Genomic DNA, 13,820 nt, shown 5'->3' with positions numbered 1-13,820 from the left:
TTTCGTTTTTCGAAGTTTTTGTTAACCAAAAAACTTTTAGGTGAAGAAATAAGTCATTCTTCTACACATTACGCGTTGCTAAAGTATTTCAAGAAGTTGGGTTCCGGAAATTTCCATGGGAAACTTGCACGGAGGAGTATAAATCTGTTATTTTTCATGAGGTTCCCATTTATTTGAAAAAAAAAACCAGCCTGTTTGCCGCGCCTCCGGCCCTTCAAACAGCTGTCTGGTGCGCCTTCGGCGCGATCTGACCCATTATTAATTTGTCGTCGCTTCTTTCTTTTTTAAAAGGTCACGTCAATCTATATTTGATTTTCAAGCTAGCTTTTCAAAATGTGCGGACAGAGTAACACACAGAGAAAGAAAGAAATATAACTTCATTTATTTTTTATTAGAATGATTGTTTAAAAAAGTGTGGGGATATTTTTAAAAAAATCGATATGACTGCAGCCATGACCTTTAGAAACATTCCTTCTTTAAGTGGAAAAAATGAAATGACTTGAGAAATTAACTTTGATAAAAACACCACAGTTCGCCTTTTATATTGTCTAACGTTGCGCAATAACACATAACGTTGCCGCCTGTCAGGTTTTGTCACAAATCACAATTTTCCAAGTATAAAATCAAGCAATTTTTACGAACACAGCAAATTATCGGGTCCAAAATGTTTAGGAATTTTGTTTTAATTTTTCTAGCCAGCTCAACTGTAAATTCTATGAATATTCTTGTTTATTCTCCAATTTTTGCCGCTAGTCACACTAATTTTATGGCACGGTTAGCAGATACTCTGACTGAAGCTGGACATAACGTTGTAAGTTAAATTGTTTGTAAAAAAAGTTTTTCAGTTTTTAAATAAAATCTGGAATTATTCAGAATATTCATTTCCGGAACTTTTCTATAAAACTTTGATGATTATTTTCTCAATATTCGATTTTTCTCATACTTGTAAAAATACCGGGCCCGCCAAAGCCCGGGCCGGGCCGGGCCTGAAGAAAATTTCAAGGCCCGGACCCGGCCCGGAAGGCCCGGTAGCAAAAATGTTGTTATTTTGAACCGAATTTTGATATCTCAATGCAATTTTCTATGTTTTTTTTTGTGCTTTTTGGATTGTTTGTCTGTTTGATCAAAAAATAAAAAAAACTCGAAAAAAATTTTTTGATCGAAAAAAATCACATAAGGGTCCCCCTTATGTGTTTTTTGAAATTTTCAAAACTTGTGGAATGACTGGCCCGGGCCTTCGAAACTCGGGAAAAAGCCCGGCCCGGCATGATTTTTCTGAAATAATAAAAATAGTATGATTTTTCTGAAATAATAAAAATTTCAGACATTTCTAGCACCTGTCATGGATGAAAGGAGGAAATCTCAGCTGGGTGTTAAGAAAACTAAAGATGTTGTCCTAGTGAAGGTAAGCTTCAGAAACCTTTAAAAGCTACAGTAATGTTTTCTCCAGCAAGACGAGGAAATGAAACGCCATCTATCCCCTGTTGACGACGATATGTATTGGAAAACTGAAGTCACACCCTGGAACATGAACACAGTAAGCCAGCCTCTTTGGAGGATCTTAAATCTTGACACAAATGTCCTTCAGATTTTTTCCGTTTTCACGGATTCCATGCGTCAGGGATGCGCGAATTTTCTGCGCAATAAAGATGTTTACGATTCTATGAAGTCTAGAAATTTCGATGTTGGAATCTACGAGCCATTGTCAGTATGTGGTTTGGGATTCATGCATGCCATCGGAATCCGTAGAACGATATCAGCGTCGTCTTGTGTGTTTTATGATTCTGTTGTAAATGTGGTTGGAGAGCCATTAGAGCTAAGTCACGTGCCTGCGCAAATGAGCAAATTTGGAGAGGATATGAGTTTATCTGAGAGGGTCCACAACTATCAAATGTCGAAAGCATTGGAAGGCGTCAACTTTGAAAGCTTTGAAGTGGAAACTAAACTTTATCAAGAGCATTTCGACGTACCAGATTGGAGAGAGCTCATGCTAGATTCATCGTTTAACTTTGTTAACGCCATTCCGTATTTGGACTTTCCAAGAACAGTGACTCAGAAAACCATTTCAATCGGAGGAATCAGTATTGACATGGAGTTTATAGAATCGCAAAAATTGTCAAAGGAGTGGAGTGACGTTTTGGATACCAGAAAACACAACATGTTAATTTCATTCGGGTCACTGGTTAGGAGTCAAGATATGCCTATTGAGTGGAGGTGAGCTTTAGGCTTTTGAGCTCATATTGAAACTAATTTTGCAGACGTGGACTTCTAGAAGCCATCAGATCTGAACCAAATGTAACATTCATTTGGAAGTATGAAAGTGACGATGTCTCCTGGGCAAAAGGCGTTTCGAACATCCACTTTTCCAAATGGGTCCCCCAAACTGCTCTTCTCAATCATCCTCGACTATCTGCGTTTTTGACCCATGGAGGATTGGGAAGTACAACTGAACTGGCATTTCTTGGAAAACCCGCTCTTATGGTCCCGATTTTTGCAGACCAAGAGCGCAACGCCAATATGCTAGCTAGGCACGGAGGAGTCAGAGTATTTCAAAAGAACAATCTCGAAAACGTTAAAACTGCAATCCATGATGTTCTGTTCAACAAGGATTACCTGAAGCATGCAAAAAAGCTAGCGGAACTTCTGAATAATCAGCCTACACATCCAAAGAATCAAGTTGTGAATCATGTGGAGTTTGCAGGGAAATTCGGACCGTTTCCTGAAATGAACTCACGTGGAAGAGATCTTGGATTTATTCAGAAGAACTTGATAGATGTCTATTTTGTTTTGTATGCACCTTATTTTGTTGGTTACTTTGTTGTTTTTTTAGTGGTTTTGTGGTTTGTGAGAGCTAAAGAGGTTTTTAGGAAAGTTAAAGATCTCTAGGTATTTTATTATCGTTTTTAGGAGTTTTTATTGTCGAAATAAATTATTCTTTTATTTTGCATTGTAAATTTATTTGAAAAAAAAAACAGATTCTGAAAAATTCTATGGGAAATTTCAACGAAGAAGGATTACTTCGGATCATCTAACGTTAAACTTTGAGCTAATTCATATCGGTATCTTATATAGAGACCGAGATAACAAAGCTCAAAGCTGGGTCACAGTAGCTCAGCTGATAGCAACGAGACAACTCCAACCGTGGGCACACAAGCTAAAGTCCTCGAAGAGCTTATATTGTCGAAATTTGGAGAAAATTGCTTTTTTCATATCCGCTGCTTTTAAAAGAAGGCTTTACTCATTTATTTTCAGTATAAAACCGGTACCGCCCTTTTCCAGGAAGCATATTTGACTAGCTACAATTGAGCCGGTCGACGAGGCGCCGCCCATTCCCTCCTCCTCATACAATTTTCACTTCCTTCCAGTTGTTACTTTTTATAATACTCACATCATGATCACCTCTGAAACTTTGGAAAACTGGACTCTCAACGCTAGCGCATTTTTCGCAATCTCTATAAACTTCTTGCTCATTGTTTTGATTCTAACAAAGTCTCCAAAAGCTATTGGAACTTATAAGCATCTTATGATTTATATAGCTACACTGGAGTTAACCTATGCATGTTGCTATGTCGCTGAGAAACCGGTAAGCTCTTTTTTTCAAAAAATTGAAAAGGAGATTCTGAAAATCGGAAAAAAAATTCCAGGACATTTTCACCAAAGACTCGGCATTTTTAATTATCACCAACACAAAAGAGTCCATATTTCCAGTGACCATTTCCATTTGGATGGATGGTAAGTTTTCTTTGAAATTTTGTACAAATTTTCAAAATTTCAGTGGTCTTCATCGGCTTCTACGGTCTCTCCATTGCACTTCTAGCCATTCACTTCATTTATAGATACCTGGCGATTAGCAAGTTAGTTTTTAATCGAAAAATATAGAAATGATGTGATAATTTTTAAAATTTTCTTTGTTAGGAGCAGATTACTGGAATCATTTCAAAACTGGAAACTAATTTTTTGGCTATTGTTTCCGATTCTAAACGCTGCTATCTGGATTTATGTTTCTTATGTGATATTGGCCGCAACAGAAGATTCGGATCGGTTTTTGGAGAAATATTATTTGCCGACCAAAAAAAATGGGACAAAAATGGAAGACCTGTATCACGGAGGACCATTTTATTATATGACTGATAAGAATGGAACGGAATATATCAATTGGAAAGGGTTTCAAGGAACCTGGATAGTTCTTACATTAATTGTAAGGATTTTAAATTTGTTTTTTTTATTCAAATGATTTCAGATCCTTTCATTCACGACAATGATATATTTCGGATTGAAGTGTTACAAAACTATGGGAAAATTAATGAAAATGACTTCGGTGTCTGAAAAATACAAAAGTCTCCAGTCCCAATTATTTTATGCCTTGGTGTTTCAAACAATCATCCCAGTATTTTTAATGCACATTCCTGCCACGATGGTTTATGTCACTATTTTTTTCAATTGCTCATCTGAGATATTTGGACAAGTTCTGAATATGAGCATCGCCATGTATCCAGCTCTGAACCCGTTGCCAACAATTTTTATAGTGAAACATTACAGGAGAGCAGTGATGGGTAAGATAACGTCAATTTTGAACACATTTATCTCTGTTCTGGTAAAAGGTACTACACTGTAGTAAATAGAAATGTGTTTATCATAATATCGCCAATATTTTATCAGTTGACAGATTTTTGTTATCTTTCAAAAGAACCGAGATAAATTGGCTCAAAGTTGACAGCTATGGGAAACCTATTAGATCATTAACAGAAAACTTTCAGATCACATGTGTTGCCGAAAAGCTGGAAGGACCGATTCAAAAGTTTACAATGTCACCCGATCTGGAAATAATCAGTCTCAAAGTTCTCCATGACGTATCTACTTGAAATCAAAAGCAGAAGAAAATTACTCATCTTGTTTTCGAAAATTACTAAACTACAATCTTTTCGCTTTGAATAACATGAAATACATATTTGTCTCTTAAAATTTTATTTAAAAAATAACAAGTTTCAGATTTTGATGAATTCAAGTTTCGCCGAAGTATCCGCGATTTTTACAGCGCTGAACGGAAGTTGGTCAGCTGTAGAGGGCAGTTTTCCGTGAGGTTGAATATTATACCGGAGGAGGAGATTTCCGAATACCTGGATTTTTAAAAACTGGACATAAAAGTCTAAAAAGTGATGTCTGATTCGGCTATATCAGAATGCTGTGTTTTGTACTTAAAGGTTGTAAAAGATCGTGGAGGCAGCCAATCCGACCCCTCTATGATTTGTGGTTAGGAAAGTGGCAGACGGTCTGATTAGCTATCGTTTTGTAGCATACTTGTAATCCGGGCCTTTCCCGGGCTTCGCGGGCCTTGCCATTGCTTCTTTCAGAATAATTATTTTTAAACCAACTGAATCAAATATGATAGAGCTCGACGAGTGCTACAAAATAATATTATTTAAAGATTTGTATCTTGTTTGCGAACAAAGTTACAGGCGAAAAAAAAGCGAAAAAAGAAGGCCCGGCTCGGCATGTCCGAAAAAAGCCACTTTATGGCCTGTAACTTTGCTCAAAGATAAGATACAGTATTTCACATAACATCATTTTGTAGTACTCGTCGAGCTCTATCATATCTCTACCTATCATATCTCTATCAGTCGGTCTAAAAATAATAAATCCGATAGAAACTATAGAAGGGCCCGCGAAGGCCCGGGAAAGGCTCGGATTACATGTATGTTTTGCAGAGTTTGCCAAGATCCAAAATTTGATTATTGATTCGAACAGGTACTCCAAGTTTAAACCGAGTTATGAGCGTGGAAGTAGTCCTCTTGGATTGGCTCTGTATGGCCAATACAAAAAAGATCGGGCCACTGGTCCCAAAAAGATATGCTTGGTCCCAATGATTATAGTAGCGGCCCCATCACCTTGGCCAGCCCAAAATCTATAATCAGAAAAGGCATACCATGAACAACTCCGCTCTTGCTAAATTCTCTCCAACACAAGATCGTTTCCCGATTCCGAATGGGATCAGTTGATGGATCAGTTTCTCATTTTCCAAGAATCTCTCCGGCATGAACTCCCCGGCATGTTTGAAAATGTCCTCATTAACATGAAGTGCACTCATTTGTGCAGTAAGAATCTCTCCGGCATCCAGCTCGTACCCATTTACCTTTGTTGGAGCATCACTGGTCTTCCAAAAGTTCACATTCAGAATCGAAGCATGCCTTTGAATTTCAGCGATTGTCGCGTTGAGATATCGGGAATCCGCCCTATCTTTTAAACTCAACGGTCTGGACCCACCGTCGGTTAATCTCAAAAGTTCTTCTCTACATTTTCTGACAACTTCTGGATGATGCATGAATTGGTTGAATCCAGAAATCAGTGTGGTTGCTGTAGTGTCATGTCCAGCAGACCACAGATCCAATAAAACGTATTTGAGAGATTTCATTCTGGAATTGTAGTCATTAAGTTTCATGGGACTTCAGATGTTCTTACGTATACGCTGGATGATCTTTCTCCTTTTGAATTTTGATCAAAAACGCATCTACGTAGTCTTTAGGATTGGTTTCCTCCAGAACATATTTTCCGGATTTTACTTCTTCGAATCTTTTCTCGGCGACCCTTCCAACATAATCCTTTATAGCGTTCATCCCATCTGCAGCTATCGCATATCGAGTTGGGAAAAAGGTCTTAAGAACCCAAACAGGCATAATCATATCGAAAGTTGTAAACACTTCATTGAAGGTTTCTATAAGGTGTCTTATATGGAGAAACTCTTCCTTGTTATCCTCTCCGAATCGGTTTCCAACTAATAAACTGTTTATAACACTTCCAACCATGAGCTCGAAAAGCTTTCCGTGTTCAACAACAGTCTTTCCATCTATGGCTTCGTTGTCCAGATCAGCGCATCTGAAATATTGTAATTTGGTTGGAATTTTTGTAAATGCACTGTGACCTCAATTGTTCCGCTTCCTATAAGAAATATCAAAAATCTGTATACTGATAAAATTTTTGTCATAATATTCATATCACTTTAATAGTTTGCAAGTATTGATATCTTTTATAGGAATTACCTTGCATCGAGTTCCTCCATAATTTTCTCCTCCATGATTTCATTTCCCACACCCATGTTTCGGAAAGTGACCATTGTGAATTTTCTTAACTCCGCCCACTTCTCTCCATTGGCAAAAACTAGTCCGTGGTCTTCGGAAAAATTATTCTGTTGTATTTTATAACCTGTTCGCTCATATACCGTAAAACTCTAATAGAATGATATCTCTTGCACCTGCTCTTTGAGCTCAATTATCTCAATTTCTAACAGAGATAACAAATCGTTTTTAACTGATAAAAGATTTATCAGGATATAAGAAAGAGCGATTTTCAAAATTTTCAATTTTCATCCCAAATCACTTCGATTTCCAAAATTTCTGTGAAGTTTCAGTAATTTCGCATTTTCTTTGCGGAGCGAAAAAAATGTTCAAATTTACATAAAAAACGATAAATCCTTTTCGTATAGTATTTCCTGTACTTGCAATAGAATTTTTTCGATACACAAATATATATTTATTCGGTGATAAAAAAGAACACTTGATGCACAGAAATTGAAGGCTTCAAATTCTGGGATTTTGGAAATTTTACGTGATTCACAGAAATTGAACGTTGCAATTTCTGGGATTTTTCACAGAACTCGAACGGTTCGAGTTCTGGGATTTTGGAAATTCACGTGATTCACAGAACTCGAAGCTTTCAATTTCTGGGATTCTGGAAAAGCATGGGGGGGGGGTAGGGATTCAAGAAGGGTCGTGATAAAGCAAAATGAATATTAGGAAACTATCGTTGGACTTGTTGTTTTCCATAAAACGGATCCTTCGAGCTTGAAGATAATTTTTCGATGTGAGCTCTCTGTTGGCTGAAAAACTAGTTGTAAATTCTGAGTCGCATTGGAAGGGTTGAAGTAAAAATATAAATACAAAGCTTAAAACTTACCTTTGTCACATACTTTTAAATGAAATTGATCGAGATAATGGAAAATTTTTGTTCATAAGCAATAAAAGATTCCACGTGATGTTTTGAAAATTTGAAAGTTTTGAAAAATTGGCAACACGGATTTTTATTGATTTTTCGTCGAAGAAAACTGAGTTTTCTTCGGCGTTCAGTTTTTCTGTTTTCTTCGACGGTAAATCATTAAAAATCAGTTTTGCCAGTTTTTCAAAACACCAAGTGGAATCTTTTATAGCTTTTGAACAACATTTTTCCACCATCTCAACCAATTTCATCCTAAAGTACTGTATGTGACAATAGTAAGTTTCGAATAAAAATGTTTTTTTTTGCTTTTCTAAAATCCCAGAAATTGAAAGCTTCGAGTTCTGTGAATCACGTGAATTTCCGAAATCCCAGAACTCGAACCGTTCGAGTTCTGTGAAAAATCCCAGAAATTGCAACGTTCAATTTCTGTGAATCACGTGAATTTCCAAAATCCCAGAATTCGAAGCCTTCAATTTCTGTGCATCACGTAACTTTTCGCAAAATTGAAAAACAACAGAAATAATGTAATTAAAACCATATTTTTCATGATTGCGTTGAAATAAAGTATTTCTGGACAAAAACACATCGATTATGACATTTATCAGTAGTTTAGTATTTTCTGTGACGAATTACAGAAATTTGGACCATTTGTTTATTCCTTCGAGAATTAAAAATTTTGAAAATCGCTACTTCTTATATCATCAATATTTTATCAGTTGTGACATTTTTGATATCTCCCATAGGAGCCGAGATAATCGAGCTCAAGTGCAAGTATGAGGTGGGTCCTGGACTGACTGAGCCACATGGTAGTAGTTGGGCTTGATAGTCACATATAGCGTTAGTTCACATGAAAATTAGACTCACCTTGAAGCTCTTCGAAAATTGGACTCAAAAATCTGTCCTTATAACGATTTCCATTTTTCACAAAAACCTCATGGTTGGTCTCAAAATCGGCGATACTAACATGAGGGAATGGTCCCAACCATAAAGTAAACACATTTCCATACTTCTGAAATTTCTAGATTTTTTCAGAAACATCAAAACGATCTCACTTTTCGAAAATATTCAAACGCCGGGACGATTCCATTGTTCTTCCACGAGTAGTACACAATTTGGGGATTGTTTCCGATTAATGGGAGAGTGATTGGTCCGGGTGGAAGCTTTCGAACTTTTTGGTAGTGTCTGACTATTAGAATGGCAAGAAGTGTGGTGAAAATTAGAACTAGAATCATGTTGAAAAGTAGATAAATAATACAAATTAAGCTTCATTTTTATACATAAATTTCCGAAAGCTACAAAATAACAGTTTTCTTTGAAACACGGTATTTCCTTCTTAAAGATAAGATTTCTGAATGTTTAGAAACAAAAATTACAAACTAGCCATTTTATGACTACAAAACACTGTTTGGTATCATTGACAAGAGAGAACTTGTTCTTTAATCTTTTCTTGGTTATCAGTCAAATTTCGATTCTTGATTGGCTGGTTGTGCAGAGTTTGTGACTCGAGTATCTGAAAATTTCCTTAAATTTTAAAAAATCACTTTTCAACAAACTTACGTCTCACCATCCCGATTGGGTTCTTCTTCAACATATTTCGCAGTTCTGAGTTTAGAAAAATCAAAACATACGGATCGATTGAATGAACCGAGCACCAGGCTACAGTAGTGCAAATGAATATTCCAACTGGATTTGTTTGCATCCCGGATATTATGAAAAATGAAATAAGTTCTGCTGCGAACACCCCTCCCTGGATAATGCACTGTTTGACAAATGCGATTTCTCGGTCACGATGCTTTTGGCTTTGAAGGCTGTTTGATGAGGTGGAATTCTGAATAAATGGGTGTATATATCACGGATCGGTTCAAACTTGGAAATCCTTTTTGAATCATGAAGTAAAATGTAGAACTTGGTGAGATCTACAAAATGTTGCCTAAGTCGACTATATCCTTATCTATGAGTCTTGATCTGATGGTCAACAAAAATGATGCTAAATTAGACACAACGGGCCTAGTCATTGCTACCCACTCTGAATTATCTGGCCCATATTGAGGTCTATCGCAGATGAGGGGTCCCCAATTACTCCCGATCCCATTCCTTCGACTATGGTCCCATCAACCTTGCCATGGTCCCATTCTACCTATTGGCAAGATTAGTCAGGCCATAGTCGGAGGTGTGGGACCACGGTCGTCATTTAAAGCTTGCTCTTGTAATCGATGGGACCTCGGGTACCTTTCCTAACAAGGGACCACTCTTCTCGAATAGACCAGAATAAAGACAAATCGAATATTATTTTGTAGATCTCGCTGACTTCTACTTCTTTCCCTTTTTGATTTCAACAGAAATTTCAAATTTGAGCCGAGTTAGGCAGACCCTATACCTCTTACCATTCTGGATGCGGTAACCTTGATCATAATCATAGTGGAAACATCAACGATCGCAATCAGAGCAACCACCCCAAAATCTTTGCAAAAATCAACATAGAATCTGATGACGTCACAACTGGCAGATGTGTTCACACCAAAGTACCATCCAAAGTCCACATACGGAAGGAGGCAATGGTCTAAAAACAATTGTCAAAAAAAGTTATTTTTAACTGAAATGCTCACTCGCTAGGTGCATGTATATCGAAGTAAAACAGGGGATTGCGTAGGCGATGAAAATTAGAATTCGTGTGTTTTGCTCGCTGGAAATGTTGTCAGCTCTTTTTTGGTATAGAATAACAACCAACCTAAACAGATCACTGTACTTAATTGGGAAGGAAATTGCACACAATCGGTTGATGGCAATGAACAAGTGAGAGAAAATACATACGTCGTAGCAGAAGAGTAAAACGAGACCCATGTAGGAGGATGCAGTTTTAAAAGTGGGAATGTTGCTACAAGTATTTTTGACGTCCAGGTGCTTCTCCAGTTTATTAGGACTTCGGGTGCCGGAAACTTCTGGTCGGAAGTTTGTTAGATTCCGAACAAGACCGCTACTAAAGCTGACCAAACTCCGACAAACTCATCACAAGTTTCCGACCTAGTAGTTTTTCAACTTTCAAATGCCGACTAAAATCTGATTATGGTCCGCTTAACAGCCGGTTTTGAGAAAGTTCCAAACAGAACGTGGGCAACATCCGTTGGAAGCCGGACCCCTCAACTTCTGAACAGAAGTTACAAGCCGACCTGCCGAGGACTTACAAAACGACCATCGGACAGTAGAAGCACATAAACACTGCACAAAGTATTGCTTCTGCAAAAGATTGCGATGCTGAGAGTCTTCCGAAAGAATTTTGAAGAGTTTTGACAGTGGTGGCAAAAAGGAAAACTGCAAGATTTCCGACCAAGCCAATGAACGCGATCTGAAATAATTATAATTAATAGGTTTCTATTACAGGTATTACGGTAACTTAAAAATTACTCTATTACAGGTATTACGGTAACTTAAAAAAAACTTAAAAATTACCGTAATACCTGTAATAGAAAAGCTTTTCACTGTCAAGTTTGAGCTCAATCATCTCAATTCTTATGTAAAATATCAATAATGTGCCAACTGACAAAAACACTTCTGATATTTTGACGAACAGTTTATCAGTTAACACTCAAAAAAAAAATCTTTGACAGGGACCAAGAAAAATCGGCTAAGGGTTAAATGTTATGGGCCCTTCCAATACAGGCTTTACGGCACTTTCACTTACGGTAAAAATCACCAATGTCACTGCAATCCGTTGATTTTGACTGGAAATTTCAATAGTAGCGTTCATGGCTTACAGCCAAAAAAATGAATGAAGATGTAAAACACAGAACCTTTCTGTTTGAGACTAAAAAATCAATTTCCCTAGAATATTAAGAACACTTTAGACCAATGAACATTCTTATTAATTGGCAGATATCCGGTATATAAAAAATATTGAGACTAACTGTTATATTAAAGTTATCTTCAAAAAAGTAATGTGTAGGTTGTTTGGACATCAGAAAGTTCCACCTCTTCTTGCACTGTTCTAAATCTGGTACCAAGTTGTTGTTTACGGTAATCGTTGAACGATTACAGTAAACCAGCTCAAATTAGAATCGTCTAAACAAGGTTCTGATCTTTTGCTACTTTCTACTTTTTCAGCTGCATATACATAATTGAAAATTGAGACATCACTATTGCTGATAATCTGATGTGTATCACAAATGGCATACATGTCAAGCAAGTATGACAACTGGAGTTTCCAAAATTATAAATCAAAAAGGCAATTTTTTTCATAAGGCAAATTTGAAAAATCAACTTTATTCTAAATGGGACAACGAGCTCTCTATAATTTCCGAAATTCAAGTTTCACAGTTTTATCGGGCAATTTCCCAGCGGTGTACGGTAGTTTGTCCTCTGTGGATGGCAATGCTCCATGCGGCTTGATATCGTAGCGAAGCAACAAATTTCCAATCATCTGGGAATTTCAACGATTAAACTTCTAATCACTAATCACCACAATACCAAATAGATCTCCGATCTAGCAATATTTTCGCCTACACAAGATCGTTTTCCAATTCCAAATGGGATCACTTGATTCAAGAGTTTCGGGTCCTCAATAAATCTTTCCGGGTAGAAATTCCCTGCATTTTTGAAAATGTCATTGTTGACATGAAGTGCTCCAAGTTGAGCTGTGATCACTGATCCAGAGTCCACTGGATATCCTTTGATGGTGGTGGCCTCGTGGTTGTACCTCCAAAAGTTTACATTTAGAATTGAAGCATGTCTTTGGATTTCGGCTATCGTCGCATTCAAATAGTGGGAATCTGCTCGATCCTTTAAACTCAATGTCCTCGACCCGTTATTCGTTAGTCTCATCAGTTCTTCACGACATTTCATAATGACTTCTGGATGATTCACAAGCTGGTTGAACCCAGAAACCAATGTTGTTGCAGTAGTGCCCTGTCCAGCCAACCACAAATCTCCAATCACATGCTTTAGGCATTGCATTGTGTAAAAATTGGTTGTTCCTTTCTCCTTTTCTTCTTCGATTTTTGCCAGATATGCTTCCACAAAATCTTGGGGATCGTCTGCGTTGATAGTATATTCTCCGCTTTTCACTTTCTCATATCTCTCATTTGCTTCTCGAGAAACAAAATTGATTATTTCTTCTTGTACCTCAACGATTCTTGCGTATCGCTCAGGGAAACATTTTTTGAGCAACCATACTGGAACAGTGAGCTCGAACATAGTGAACAACTCGTCAGCTGAATCTAGAAGTCCTTTCAGTTTCAAAAACTCGTCCTTGTTGTGAGAATCGAATCGTTTTCCAATGAGTACACTGTTGATAACGCTGCCAACTGTGAGATCGAAAAATTCCGAAGTATGAACTATGGTTTTTCCGTTAACAGCTTCGGCATCAATTTCAGCACATCTGAAAAATTAATACAGTTTCGTCAAATATATACTTTTGTAAATACCTAGCATCCAGTTCTGCTAATATTCTCTCTTCCATCAAATCTCTTCCTACACCCATAGTTCGAAAAGCTAACAGTGCAAACCGTCTCATTTCCGCCCAAGACTCTCCGTTCGCGGAAATTAAACCCATATTTTCTGAAAAACTCATTTCCCTAAATCGCATTAAACATTGGTCACTTACCACTAACATGTTCAAAAATTGGCGGCAAGAATCGATCTTTGTATTTATTCCCATTTTTGATAAACACTTCTTGAGAAGTTTCATAGTCACAAATACTCACATGAGGAATTGGTCCCAACCAAAGAGTAAACACATCTCCATATGTCTAAATGCGATTTCTTATTCATTTACAGATAGATGGGATTTACTTGTCTAAAATAATCAAATGCAGGGACAACTCCCTTGTGTTTCCAACAGT

The 13,820-nt window shown here is 37.3% G+C and overlaps 5 protein-coding genes across 5 annotated transcripts in view; 2 read left to right on the top strand and 3 right to left on the bottom strand.

Annotated features, from left to right (window-relative positions):
• Window positions 1-664: 664 nt before the first annotated feature.
• On the top strand, window positions 665-2,886 carry CBG01383 (the record flags this gene model as incomplete). The annotated part of the gene is made up of 5 exons (XM_002636086.1): window positions 665-811; window positions 1,325-1,405; window positions 1,451-1,537; window positions 1,589-2,214; window positions 2,259-2,886. 5 exons carry the CDS (start codon window positions 665-667, stop codon window positions 2,884-2,886), a joined length of 1,569 nt encoding a protein of 522 aa, XP_002636132.1.
• A 505-nt stretch (window positions 2,887-3,391) lies between these two features.
• Cbr-str-254 lies at window positions 3,392-4,849 on the top strand (the record flags this gene model as incomplete). Its single annotated transcript, XM_045236880.1, has 6 exons — window positions 3,392-3,583; window positions 3,645-3,732; window positions 3,776-3,854; window positions 3,916-4,198; window positions 4,241-4,553; window positions 4,758-4,849. 6 exons carry the CDS (start codon window positions 3,392-3,394, stop codon window positions 4,847-4,849), a joined length of 1,047 nt encoding a protein of 348 aa, XP_045091824.1.
• Window positions 4,850-5,029: 180 nt separating this feature from the next.
• On the bottom strand, window positions 5,030-9,218 carry CBG01385 (the record flags this gene model as incomplete). Its single annotated transcript, XM_002636088.1, has 7 exons — window positions 5,030-5,117; window positions 5,299-5,402; window positions 5,924-6,410; window positions 6,457-6,870; window positions 7,035-7,167; window positions 8,851-8,995; window positions 9,039-9,218. 7 exons carry the CDS (start codon window positions 9,216-9,218, stop codon window positions 5,030-5,032), a joined length of 1,551 nt encoding a protein of 516 aa, XP_002636134.1.
• Window positions 9,219-9,440: 222 nt separating this feature from the next.
• On the bottom strand, window positions 9,441-11,485 carry CBG01386 (the record flags this gene model as incomplete). The annotated part of the gene is made up of 7 exons (XM_002636089.1): window positions 9,441-9,496; window positions 9,544-9,814; window positions 10,371-10,546; window positions 10,593-10,669; window positions 10,715-10,861; window positions 11,146-11,329; window positions 11,434-11,485. 7 exons carry the CDS (start codon window positions 11,483-11,485, stop codon window positions 9,441-9,443), a joined length of 963 nt encoding a protein of 320 aa, XP_002636135.1.
• Window positions 11,486-12,906: 1,421 nt separating this feature from the next.
• The window catches only part of CBG01387, a gene marked incomplete at both ends in the record, with an annotated part of 35,945 nt that continues 35,031 nt past the window's right edge, over window positions 12,907-13,820 (bottom strand). Inside the window, 2 exons of the mRNA XM_002636090.1 lie at window positions 12,907-13,357; window positions 13,404-13,544. Of these exons, the coding sequence (XP_002636136.1) occupies window positions 12,907-13,357; window positions 13,404-13,544 (592 nt within the window). The remainder of the gene's footprint in view (window positions 13,358-13,403; window positions 13,545-13,820) is intronic.

The sequence above is a fragment of the Caenorhabditis briggsae genome, assembly GCF_000004555.2.
Source record: "Caenorhabditis briggsae complete genome, chrV, whole genome shotgun sequence".
Lineage (NCBI taxonomy): Eukaryota > Metazoa > Nematoda > Chromadorea > Rhabditida > Rhabditidae > Caenorhabditis > Caenorhabditis briggsae.
Note: the sequence above shows the minus strand (reverse complement) of the source record. Positions and strands in the feature narration are given on the sequence as shown.